At 39.2% G+C, this 13,649-nt stretch overlaps 1 protein-coding gene across 4 annotated transcripts in view; it reads right to left on the reverse strand.

The window, feature by feature from the left end:
• Nucleotides 1-13,649, reverse strand: part of LOC149190942 (uncharacterized) — a 212,133-nt gene that overhangs the window by 121,614 nt on the left and 76,870 nt on the right. For all 4 annotated transcript variants that reach the window (XM_089412309.1, XM_089412310.1, XM_089412307.1 and 1 more), the window contains exons 3-7: nt 12,760-12,833; nt 12,352-12,511; nt 12,098-12,122; nt 11,625-11,711; nt 10,190-10,361 (exon numbers count right to left, since the gene is read on the reverse strand). In XM_089412309.1, the coding sequence (XP_089268435.1) occupies nt 10,190-10,361; nt 11,625-11,711; nt 12,098-12,122; nt 12,352-12,511; nt 12,760-12,833 (518 nt within the window). The remainder of the gene's footprint in view (nt 1-10,189; nt 10,362-11,624; nt 11,712-12,097; nt 12,123-12,351; nt 12,512-12,759; nt 12,834-13,649) is intronic.

The following is a 13,649-nucleotide window of genomic DNA, read 5'->3' on the forward strand; positions in this document are numbered from 1 at the left end:
CTGCAACAGAAAAGCATCCAAAATACTAAACCAACTGTGGTCAATATGATGCATCTGTTACCTAAGTCCTGACTGCTGCTAGACTCGGTGTTGTCATTGAATCCTCTGCGCTGCTGCTAACTCTGCTCTGTGCCAACTGCACTGCTACCAACTCTGCACTGCGTTGCCCAGTATCTAACCTATTGCTAGCTACTGCATCTGTCACTCTGGCACCTGACTACACCAACTGCCACTAATCCATCCTGCTACTGCATGTTATGGGTTCCCGTAGCAAGGTATTGATTCATCCGGGAGCGATTTTTAACCGGCCGAGAGCGGTTCGGCGGAAAAAAATTCCGCCGGACCCGAAAAATTAAAAAAATTTAGCTAATTTTTTTTGTTTTATAAGCCCAATGGGCCAAAAACTTGTCATTACAACTTTGTTGAGCAAGTGATTGAGAGCTTGAGCAAGAGATTGAGAGCTGGAGCAAGAGCTGAGGAGCAAGGAGCCAGAGCTGAGGAGCGAGGAGCAAGTGCCAAGGAGCGAGGAGCAAGCTTGCAGAGGTATGTAACTTAATCATTTAGTTAGTTTAGCTGGTTAGGTAGTTAATTTGGTTAGTTTCATTTACCTGTTTGAGTTTAAAGATCATTAATTTAAATTAAATTAATAAATTAAATGAATTAATCCCAATAAACTAAATTAATTTGCAGATTCAAGACTCAAACCCTACAAACATCAAACACGATGGACCTGAGCATTTTTATTGGCATTTTCCTCTTCCTGGTCCCCTTTCTGGTTATTATGGTGGTGGAGAGTAGGAAACGGAGGGGGCCTGACCCTGAAGAGGTGGATGAAGAAGCCGGAGGAAGTCAAATAGGTGAAAACCCCAGTGAGGAGGATGTGGAGGGTGAACATGAGGGTGAAAAAACTAAACAAGACCAAACTCCATTGTGGAAATATGTTCAGAGGCCTGAAACAGGGAGAGGGGGTGGAACCACTAAATTTCATTGCCCCCATTGCAACACTGATTTCACAGGCTCATACACCCGTTTGAGAAGACACCTTTGCGGGAAAAGGGCATGGGATGGAGAGAAACAAATAGGAATCAGAACTTGCAACGGGGTGTCAACAGTTGATAGAGCCAAATACATAAAGGAAGAGGAGGACGCCCAATACAAAGCAAAAAGATCAAGGGGTTTCTTTGAACCAAGCTCACAAAGAACTCCTTCAGCATCCTCCCAAGGCAGTGGATATGGACATGGAGGCTCAGGGTCATCATCTTTACGCCGTAGAAGCATATCAGATTTCCTTGATGAGGGGTGTAGGAATGATGTGGATTCAAAAATTTACAGGTTCCTCTATGCAAATGGGATACTATTCAATGTTCTACGCTCACCTTATTGGCACGAAATGGTTTCTGCCATAAATGATGCCCCTAAAGGATACAAGAGCCCTGGGTATGACAAGGCAAGAACAGTTGGCCTTGATCATGAAAAAGCAAAAATATCACATTCTTTGAATAAAATGACAAGTTCTTGGACTGACAATGGGGTGTCCATTGTATCTGATGGATGGACAAATGTAAAAGGCAAGCCATTGATAAGTGTTCTTGCTGTGTCCCGAAGTGGTCCCATTTTTCTAGCTGCACATGATTACTCAGACAAGTTCAAGACCGCTATCAACATTGCAGAAGCATTGCTTGAAACAATTGAGCGTATTGGCCCATACAATGTCATCCAAGTCATCACTGATAATGCTCCTAATTGTAAGGCAGCGGGAGCAATTATTGAGGATAGATACCCGAACATATTTTGGTCTGGATGTTTGGTTCACACATTGAACCTTCTGTTGCATGATATTGTCAAAAACAAAAATGAACAATACCAATGGATTGGGGATTTGTACAAGAGAGGAAAAAAAATGATAAAATTTATTACAAATCATAGCAATACCCATGGCCTTTTCCGCAGTCACTCGAGATTGGAGTTGCTGAAGATTGCGAGGACTAGATTTGGTAGCTATTACCTCACCTTCAGGCGCCTTTTGAAGGTAAGAGAGGGTTTAGCTAGCATGGTATCAAGTCCAAATTGGCAGGTGTTAAAGGAAAGGGCTACAAATGTAGCTGACATTGCAGGTTTTGATACGGTGGAGGAGGCCGCTCTTGATGGGCAGTTTTGGACAGCTGTGAGACAGGTATTGGATTTCACCAAGCCAATTTATAACATGATTCGGTTTGCAGATACAGACAAACCGGTGATTGGCGAGGTGTATGAGCAAATGGATACCATGTTGGGGGAAATAAAAGACATTGTTAATAACAGAGATCCCGACTTGTACAATCTGATTCACGATTGTGTGTGTGAACGGTGGAAAAAGCTTAACCTTCCACTACATTGCTTGGCGTATATCCTTACGCCAAAATACTACTCAGATTCTTGGTTGGGCAAACCTGCAGCAGGGGGTGGTGTTAGGACCAAACCCCATTTAGATCGAGAGGTAACTAAAGGATATCTGGATGCATTAGAAAAGTTGGTGCCTGACAGGGAGGAATGTGCAGCTGTGCGCCTTGAAATAGGCAGATACTTCACTGGCAGTGGTTTGTATGGTAACTTCCATGCAATGGACGACAAAGATAAATTTGATTCTCTCACATGGTGGGAAACATATGGCGGCGACGGACTTTTGCGAAAATTGGCATTGAAAGTTCTTGCACAGGTTGTAAATTCTTCTTCTGCAGAGAGGTGTTGGAGCACCTACAGTTATATACATAATGTGAAAAGAAACAGGCTCAACGAAAACCGAGCAGAAAGCTTGGTTTATGTGCACTACAATTTGAGGTTGTTGAGCCATTACTGTGATCGGGCCAATGAAGATCCCACATATAAAATTTGGGACAGTCACCCTGAGGACGACAATTTAGAGGATGGCATTGTACATATGGAAGAACTAGAAGATGAGCTTGTACGGGATGAAGCTGAAGCAGCTGCAGCAGCCATGCCACCTCCACCTCCACCATCCAGTAGCAGTTCTCGGGGCCCGAGTCTTGTTCCATTGCTGTCGCCACCTCCATCGACACCCTCGCGTGGAGGCTCTAGTTCTGGTCGTCGGTCTGGGAGGGAGACTCCTAGAAGACCGCCAAGACCTACTTATACTCCTGGAGACTCTCGTGGCAAGGGCCACTTGTAGATTTACAGTTTACTTGTCTTTTTTAGTTTCTATTAGACTTGTCACTTTAGTTTTCATAACTGTTCAGTGTTGAGTTTTGAGTCCTTGACTCTTGACTCTTGACTCTTTCATATCATTATGACATTATGATATTTTTTGTAAACATTATATCACTGTGACAATGAAAATTTGAAGTTTGAAGTTGGGCCTTGGCAATTATAACTCATTGGTAATGATTGTGAATTATGAATATGATGCTTTGTGAAAGACTAAAGTTGTTTCATTTCATCTCATTATTCATGTTTCATTTTATAAATTTTTAACATTTCATATCATGTTAACAGTTAGAAGTTAGGACTTAGAAATATCTTCGATATTACTTCTTGTAATGGTTAAACTTGGCTTACAAGTACAACTTGTTACTTTGGTGATCAATGATGATAAATGTTATTGAATTGAATGTTATTTTAATTTATTATTTTACTAAGGTTGATGACGATTATAATTTCTAGATGATTGATGTGATATGGTTCAATGATCAATTTATGTTTTTTTATGTTTTTTATGTCTATTTCATCATTCTACATGTTTTTGTTGACATATATGTATCAAAAATTAAAAAATATAAAAAATATATATATTTTTAAAAAATCGCTCCGGGATTCGCTCCCAAACCGGGAGCTTCTGAAAATGGTCGCTCCCGCTCCCGCTTCCGCTCCCGCTCCCCGCTCCCGCTCCCGCTCCCAAGTAACACTGATCCTACTTCTCCTCCTTGTCCTTCTTTCTGAGAGGATATTGAGTGTTGTAGTGGCCAAGTTCACCACATTCGAAGCATTTCACCTTGGAAATGTCCTTCTTCCTCCTACAATGCACCTACTACCCCTTTGATGCGAGGGCCACATCTTCCTCTTCCTTTACTTGCTTTGTCCCACTGTTGTTGTTGCTTCCAAGGATGGTGGTCTTCACCAAATTTCGCCTCATCTCCTCCTGTTGCAGATCAGCGCACATACGATCCCAGTCTGGCAACTTTTCTCTGCCCAGAATACTCTGGACGAAGACTTGCCACTCTTCAAAAATGTTGTTTAGAGCAAACTGCACCAACTCTGTAGGCTGAGGTGTTGACCCTACTGCAGACAGTTGATCTCGGATATCCTGAAGCCTAGTAAGGAATGGGTCTATGCGCTCCCCTTTCTGCATCCCCGTGCATCTCAGATTCTCCTCAAGATACATCTCCCGCCGCTCAAAAGATCCCTCGTATAGCGTAGCAAGTGCTTCCCACATCTATCGGATAGTATCTTTGCCAGCTATGTGAGACACCACGTGATCTCGAACCCCATCGAGAATCAGCCTCTTTGCCTTCGCCATCTCCTTCTTGTAGGCCTTAAGCGGATCTGCATCTGCGGGTACAGCTACCACGCCATTGATATAAGCTTTGAGATCATACTCATCTAGAAGACAGGAAATTCTTGCCTTCCAGATCACGTAGTTGGAGGCTCCGTCCAACCGATCTTGATCTCTCAGCCCTGCTGATGCCATCTCTGCAAAAATGTTGAATTCCTCCTCTTCTCCTCTGCGCAGCTACTGACTAGCTCTATGCACTCCCTGTTGGAGTGGGCAAATCTGCTCACGGCTACTATTGCTCTGCTAGGAAAATTCAAACTTTTGGGCTAGAAGTCCCCTGAGGAAAGAATTCCCTCAGTGTGTGCTCTTCCTTCCTCCTGACGTTATTTTGCACTAGCAAATTGCTGCAAAATAACTGTGTCCCAGCTGAAGATTTGCTCTGCAAGGAAAAAATACTTTGTCTCCCTCTGCCTCTGGTAACCTCTGAATCTGGAAAATCTATTCTCTGTCGACTCTCTCAGAGAAATAAATCTTCCTCAGAAACTGACCCTCCTGGCCCAAGGACTGCGCTACCTCTTGAGGGTTTCGAACTGCTGCCTACACAGAAATTCGAACCTCCTTCTCCTCTGCTGCTACTAAGCTCTTCGGCTTCTATCTGTGCTCTAATACCATGTGAAAATTCGGTAACCCCGAATCTTACTACAACAACTGATAATATTTCTTCTATTTGTTAAATTAACTTAACAAATTATTTGCAGTTTTCTACGGAAAATATAGAATCATATACACTACAGCCTTCACAAAATAAATACAGCAGAAGAAATAAAAACACTAGAAGAATAGATATGCACACACAATAATACACCATTATTTTTGGACCAATGTCCCCAAAAAAACCCAACTTGCGAAAACAGGTGCAGCAGTAGAGGGTTTTATTATTATGTAGTAGGAAATCTGAGTACAAATCTATGGAAGCTCAAATCTAGCTTCTCATACAGAGAAATAACTAACAGGAGATCTAGTGAGAAAAATCTCACTCCCATTGGTGATCCGACACTAACCTTGGCTCAAGATGAGCTGCCTATTGTTGCCTCTGCGTCAGCCTACACAGATCTGCGTCACCCAACTCGAACCAGTGTCTCTCTCGCTAATTGATCAGCTGCTATTTGGAAAATTGATCCTCCTGGCCTCCATGCTCCCACTTCAACTTCTGGCACTGAATTTCGACTTTTCCTCAGCAAAATACGAATCTCCCTCTGAAGCTTTGCATTGCCTCTCTGTGGCACTCACTACCTCTCTGCTATGCACTCACCGGACTGGAGAAACTTCCTTCCAGTCTTACTATCCCTTCCCCTCTCTCACTACTTCGATCTTACTGAATCATCTCCGACAACTCACAATTGCTACTCCAGAAATCGATTTCCCAGCAAAATCGAATTTATGGTGGCTCACTGTGTGTTTTCCAACCCCCATCGAATTTCTTCTTATAATCTCTCGTTGAGACATCAACGACCAAGATTAAAACATAATCGATGGCTAAGATTAACTAGAACTCGATCCATGTCTTCTTCTAGAACATTCTCACCATGACTTAATTAATACTATTTAATTAATTAGTTTTCCTAAGTTTAGACTTAGGCACCATTAAAAAAAGATTAATTATTTTAATTAAGTCATCTGTAGGTGGAATTTTCAGAAACGATTTCTGGTTTTGGAGAATACATGCATTCTAGCCTGTCCACAAAATTTCGTGGCTAGAACACATCCGATGCTACAAAAACTAACAATGTAATGTACTTGTCAAAAGAATAAAGAAAGGAATTATTATTATTATTATTATTATTATTATTATTATTGTGACTTATTAAAGCATGGGTTTCATGCTTGGGTCACCATGTTTTAGGTCAAAGTCCCCATTGAGGACTTCTAGGATTTATTCTGAGTCTATAGAGTTATTGTACATTTAAAGAGACCCTTCTTGGGCTTTTGAATCATGTAAAAAGGTTAAGTATTGAGTCAGATATGAATTATGTAAACTCCACACCATGTCGACCTAAGAAAAGATCAAGTCGGCCTAAGGACCCTATTCGACCCCACAAGAAGCCTATAAAAGGAAGGTCATCAAATTCATTTGAAGCATCATTCTCTCACAAGTTCAAATTCTCTTGTAGCTAGGAAGAAGTGTGAAAATCTCTTGTTGCTGGGCAGAAGTGCGAAGTTCTCTTGTAGCTGGGAAAAGGTGCGAAGTTTGTTGCCGGGAAGCCAAAGTGAATGCAAGTTTGGGGAAGTCTAAGGAGACAAGGAAAATCGAAATTTTGGTGTCTCTCTCTCTCTCTGTTTCGTGTCCTGGATTGGGAGATCAAAGTCTTCCAAGTTTCACTGTTGTCGAAAGCTGCTAGTTGCCGTAAGTTGCTGCATAGTCGAAGTTGCTGGAAAGAGGTCGAAATTCTCGGAAGCTGACTTGGTGTGGAGGGAAGGTTTGGTCTTGGTCTAGGGTGAAGAGTCTCAAAGCATACTATTGAAAGGAAGAATTATCTTGACTGGGTTTTCCCCTCGAGGGGGGGTTTGCCCTGGCATGTGCCTACATCTGGTGTCTATTGTTTTATGTGTTGCTGCTTTTGTTAATTGCTTGATGAACTAAAGAAAGAATATATAAAGAATTGTAATAATAAGAAACATCACAAGTAATTATCAAGATCAAGATAATCTTTACTACCTTTCTGCTTTTCTAACACTTTTGAGGACCAAACACAGGGTTGATTTCAGCCAGCAGCAATGGATTTTCCAGGCAATGCACTGTTCCTTCTGGGCATCTTTCTAACACTTGGATTTCTTGTATTGACACCTGGGTTTTGCCATAGCTTGCAGTAGCAAGCCCAGGTTCCATTTCCTACCATTAATGTACTCATATCCCTCAGATTAATGCCATGGCTTAGATTTTTGGCCCTATTTTGTGTGTGTACTGATTGTGGTTGTGTTATTCGAAATTTTATTTTGATGTAGCTAGCATGTATTTGATATTCACTGTATTTCCTAGTTAGGAACATTTCACCCAGTGCGGGAGCCCAAGTAGGTTTAAATTATTAAGTTACTGAAAAATTGTTGATTGAGCAGAATTTGTATGTGTCACATGTGATTGAGATTGGTTGTGTAATTGTGCTTCCGCTGAATAACTGTTTTAAGAACCTAGTCGTGCTTTTATTCAATAGATTTGTGATAAATCTGCTGGGAACTAATTGCCAAGTGCTAGGTTTAGGAATTTAACATGAAGGGATTGATCAAATGTATGTTGTGTAAGCACTTGAAAAGAACAAAGAAAACGGCAAAGTATGTTGTTTATTTTAGCTTGACAATACTAGAGTGCTAGGTTTGCATAATAGCTAATATACGGAGTTTGCATGTAATTAGTCCTGGTAACACAGAGCAACCAGGAATTGAAAACCAAATCTAAACAGGGCACAAAATTTAACACGGAGAAGCACTTGCAAGGAGCAGAGAGAATGGAAAAGTATGTTGTTTATTTTAGCTTGACAATACCAGAGTGCTAGGTTTGCATAGCGAACATACAGAGTTTGTATATAATTAGTCCTGGTAACACTGAGCAACCAGGTATTGAAAACCAAAACTAAACAGGCCACAAAAAGCCCAAACTTAGCTTGTTGAAGATTGCAAAGATATTACAATTTAAATTTTGCAGTAAGCATCCATCTTGACAAAAAGGACAGACCATAGGCCTACCATTTACAGATCATTTTTGCCCCTCAAATTGTAGCAACTTGGCTCCCACAAAACCTGCATGGCCTATCTAAATTAGGTGAAGGTCCTAAAGAGTATCTTGCCCAACACATCGAAGTCTTGTCCCTCGTAATAATTTCTTGCATGATGACATTTCTGTGAAACTCTTCCCACAATCCCTAACTGGGGACATGCTTTGTCACATCTACCACTTGCCTGAGATTCTTGTCAAATATTTCATCCAACACTCCAACGTCCCCAAACTTAATAACTTAAGGCCTGCCATCTGTAGTTTCCTTGGGTCGCTTTTAGCTTCAGCATGCTCCTTTCCATCTTTTGTGTCATTGTTTTGGAGATTGTTCTCTTGACAGCATTGTGGGATTCAGTTCCCCACTCTGATCTTGCATGCATAAGCCCCTTTAAACTTGTGGTTTTTTCACCTTAAAGACTGCATATGATCACAGCTTAAGAGGCAATTATTGTACTCGTACATATCTCCTGCACTGAGTTATCTTTCTTATGATGTGTGATTAATACATGCATTGGGTTTTATTATGCTACACACACATTAATCATATGCATTGTTATTTCTAACATACATCTCCTTGCTTCTAGTTAAGATCTTTATTAGGTTGCTTCTTAGCATGACATTAACACTCTGCTCTATATAAAGCCTAGACCCGGTGTAGAGTTTTGCCCTGGTTTTTCAAGACATTAGAAGTCAGTGTACTGACCCGAGTAGTAGGGTGAAGTTTCGTGTTGGGGAATGGTCAACATAGCACAAAAAAATGCATTAGGCAGATTCAGATATCTCACAAAAAGGCCATCAACTGTGATTAATTCAAGATATCTGCCTATTCTGAATCAGCTGTGTTGTAGTTTGGAACATGCACCATGACTGTAGTTTCAGTCTTTGTAGTTGTAACCAAGCAGTCACATTTCCCAAGCTGTCAGCAGTTGGATGTGTTACAGACAAGGTGTTGATGAGGGTAACTCATTTTTATATAATTTCTTCTTACAGGGTAAATTTCCCGGTCTAATAACAAAGCCTGACTTTAAAGACCATGGACCTTTCTTCTGTGTCTTCACTTGGAATGTATGAATCAGAATAATCGTATATAAGGATAGGATTCTAAATTCACATAGTTTTCAGAAATTAGTCCAGATTTTCATTGTACTAAAAAGCACGAAGTATTGCCAAGTTGTCCTCTAGCTGATAATCGTGTTCAATTTTTGGAACAGATTGATACTACTGCGAAGACAAAATTATATCAACTGCAAAACATAATTACAAAAGGCAATTTTAAATTGCTAAATCCGTGTAACTGTTATGAGGTGTAGATTGCTACATATAAACTTGAAATTACCAAAAAAACCCTGAAAGATGAAAACAATTAACCCCTAAGATTATCTGAATCTCCAATATCTAGTTGGCGCTCTTGCCTCAGAATCCAAAAATTATCGTGTATTTCTTAATCTCTGCAATACTTGTCCTCGAACTTTTCTTACTATATATATATATATATAGATATACATATATTCCTCCTTTGAAATTATTGTAAGTAGTTCAGTACTAGTTCAGCTCTATTTACACTGTTGCAACTTCCAAAAGGCTCATGGCATCTGCAATCTAAGTTTTCAGCCTTGTGCAGCTACTGCAAAGGAAATATGAGTACTTACATACAAGTGTAAGTACACCATACAGCAGAGAATGTCCGTGGGTACAATACTAGCTAACATAAAAGAAAATATCATAAAACAAGCATTCCTGCTAGTTGTCATCACTTCTAACCTCAGGAGAGCTTTTTAGGAAATAGATGCTAAAATACTCCCATCCAGGAGTCACGTGACAAAACATGCAGTGTATGATGTGCACTTCACTATCAGAGCATTACAGCAGATTAAAATGAAAAGGACTGCTCGAAAATCACCAAAACTCACAAATATTAATGTTCAAGTTGGACTTACTTTTGAATGAAGAGAGATGCCGGTCATTATTTGGAGAAGGACCAGTGAGCACGTAATGAAAAATATGTTGAGGGAGCATGATGCCGTTGGGGCATACGATATGTACATCAATATGATTCCACACACAGAAGCAGAATAGGCCGTTGTTGATACCATTATTGCTGGCACGCGACTGATCAAGAAGCCAAGTTCAATGATAAATCATTCATTCTATCAGCTGTGATAAACAAGGCAAGAAGATGGAAAAGAAAATTCAATGGAACTTGCACAAAAGGTATACATTAAAAGGGATTTATCTAGTTAAAATTCCTCTGTGGTAGTTAAAAAAAGATATAGCTGTGAGGAGAAAGGCCACTCTCAGGGTCAGAAGGCATTCAATTAAGTTGTAGCTTTAGAATACTGCCGCAACTGACCAGTTGATGAAAGAAGTTATCCACATTAGAGGTTGCATGAATTATTCTCCATCCATGAAAACATGGGGTGAAATTCAAATCACATTTCAAAAGGGTACAGTTAAGTAATTAATCTACAAAATGAATGAACAGAACTCTGTGTGTTGCATGAGGTAGGTTGAGATTATGTTTTCATGTAATCCAAAGGTTTTGAACCAAGGAGCATGCATAAGTGCATTTTATTTTTATGTCAGTGCACAGAAATAGAAAACATCCAAGCAAGTATATCTATTATCAATTAGCAAGGCTGTGATTATTCAGACTACCCTTCCTACATGGGCAAGGAATGCTAGAATATCTGCCTTATCCCCAATCTCAAGAGAGTCTGCATCTTTATGGAAAATTCAAACTATGGCTAAAACCTGAACTGGGAATTCTGCTCTGAATGCTGTAGTATTTTTGGGGACAGATGACAAGTTCAACTTTCGAAGAGACTAAAATGAAAATTTATCATGCTCACATAAGCAGCATATAAAACATATAAACTTAAGAGACTAGAGATATTGAAAGCAGAATGCGATCATGCTATCAGAGCACACAGAGGCAGAAAACTGGGGGAGAAGGAAGATTACAGGGGCATAATTGTGTGTGTAGTATTTAGACCAAAGTTTCTTCCCCTTGAAAGCTAGAAACTATGATTTATGACTCCTTCTATATGTTCAGGAATCATGTTGACACCATACAGCAAAAGCCCGAGTTTCAAGTTGCATAACACTTCACTCATTATCTGATTGGACCGCACATAATGCTGTCTTCATCTAATTTGGCACTGAAGATGAGTGACTGCACAAACAATATCATTATTTCTCATTGCAACTGGCCAACCTTAGAGAGCCTGACAGTGCCATCAATTCTATAAGAACGTACAAGCATAAAATTGTGAACCAATCAAATACTCAGCTGTCCATTTTATTTTTTTGTAACTAAGCTCACAAGCAAGCATATCACCATCAAAAACAAGTATTGAACAGGGAAGATGTTACCGGTGGCCAGCATCATCAGACATCCAATGGTCATTCCACCAAGTGATGAACTTCACAACGCTGATAAGTTGAATAAGGAGAAATATCCTAACAAAAATTTGATCGCAAATGAGATGATTAGATACCATTCTTATTGAAAACTTGCTACTCTGATAATATTAACAGAGAGAAGTCAACAGGAATAGAAAGTCACAATTGGAATATATGTAGACTGCCAATCTGAAAATTCTTCAGGATGAAATGATCGCAATAGATGCAAGCACATTTGATGATGTAGACATGACTTTAGCTTTCATCATTTTCAAATGAGACATATTAAATATGCAATATAGATAGATGTCTATAATTCCCACCGCTAAAAGTACTCATACATAAGAAGGCTCTCAACAAAATCCCTTTACAATGTAATGGAGTGTTTAAGAGATATCAAATGGCATCTTCTACGTGATGAAAGAGGCAGATCAGAAACCTACCCTGCACCAAAGCGTGCAACTTCCCCTGAAACAGATATAAAGAGCTCAGAAGACAGTTTAATATGGAGATTATCATTAACAGTAATATAGTATAAATAACCTGACTCAAATGCAGATTCAAATTCCATATTATTTTCTAAACTTAAACATCTTTCCTCCACATTGACACAGAAAACCCTCAATATTATCCAATAAAGAATTAAAATTATAAACCATTTATGCTGTGTACGGGATTCTAGAATAAGAATACTAACCATATAGTTGAATGAAAGTGGATGGCAGAAGAAAAGGCATCAACAAGAACAAGATCCACATAAAGAACTTCAGAGGCCATAATCCTGAATGCCATGAAGCACGATATTCATACAACTTCGTTGTTCCAACTGTGGTGAGAAACATGATGAAATGAAATATCTGGATTTCTGTCAAGGTTTGCTTATTTTCTCTGGAGATGCAGTTAGTAGTTACTATAAATGGGCAACCCTCCCAATTAACAGAACCAAAAGATCTGTTTTTTCTGAGTGGATGAAGAAAAAAATATTATAATGGCTCTTTACAATTGGAAATGCTAACATGAAATATTTTACTGGAGAAAACTAATCCAGATGGAGTGAATAACCAGATTCTAAAAACTAGACATGAAAATCAGTGCCAAAAGATACAAAGCACCCAAAGCTCACACGCAGAACCCCTTCTGTACCTAAGCAGTCATGGCCACCTTGACAACCTTTCAGGTCTGCACACACAAATACATTAATTTAAAATAGCACAGTTGAGTCCCCCAAAACCATATATGTTCATGCAGAGATGACCTGCAACTACATCCTAGAGATGCAATTGCATCTGAAAGTATTTTCAAATGCTTTTTAGGGAAAGGAATATTCCCCTTGCATTACAGACACATTTCTGATCAGTGATAATGCATAATATGGCAACAACACTACAGACTTTGTATCTATTAAAGATGTGCATCAAAGATATACCCAGAATTCAGATGATTAATGCTACCAATGTGACATTTGTCATTATTGGCAATTTATCACTGGGGGTCCAAAATTTATTTATCAGAAATATCAGGGGAAATATCAGAAATTATTGGGAAACTTAAAAAACACAAAATTAATTTTTTCCATTTTTTTAACTTCTAAAGCAACATCAACATCAAACAAACACATTGCTACATAAATATAAAAATAAAATCAATATATAAGATGTACAAGATGTCAAATGGTACATCAGATATCGATACTGAAATAACTGAAATATGGTATTTGTCCGGAGTCCTAGGACATGACAGAATGATATAAAATCATATCAAAACAATGACAAATGTATCTCATGAGATGAATCACGGCAATAAAAACAACAAATTTCCCCTTGTTTGCTTGATGGAAAATGGTCACAGCATCCTCAGCAATGTTACCAGGATGGTTGACCAAAAGATACACAAATATTCAGATTTTGAAAAGAACTATAATTCATTTGCATCCATATGAATCCAAATTATTATACACAAATATGCAAATTTTATCATGTATATATTAAGTAAGGG

This window comes from Pinus tabuliformis, chromosome 3_1, assembly GCF_031772625.1.
Source record: "Pinus tabuliformis cultivar Carrire ecotype Pingquan chromosome 3_1, CPIR1, whole genome shotgun sequence".
NCBI classification, from domain to species: domain Eukaryota; kingdom Viridiplantae; phylum Streptophyta; class Pinopsida; order Pinales; family Pinaceae; genus Pinus; species Pinus tabuliformis.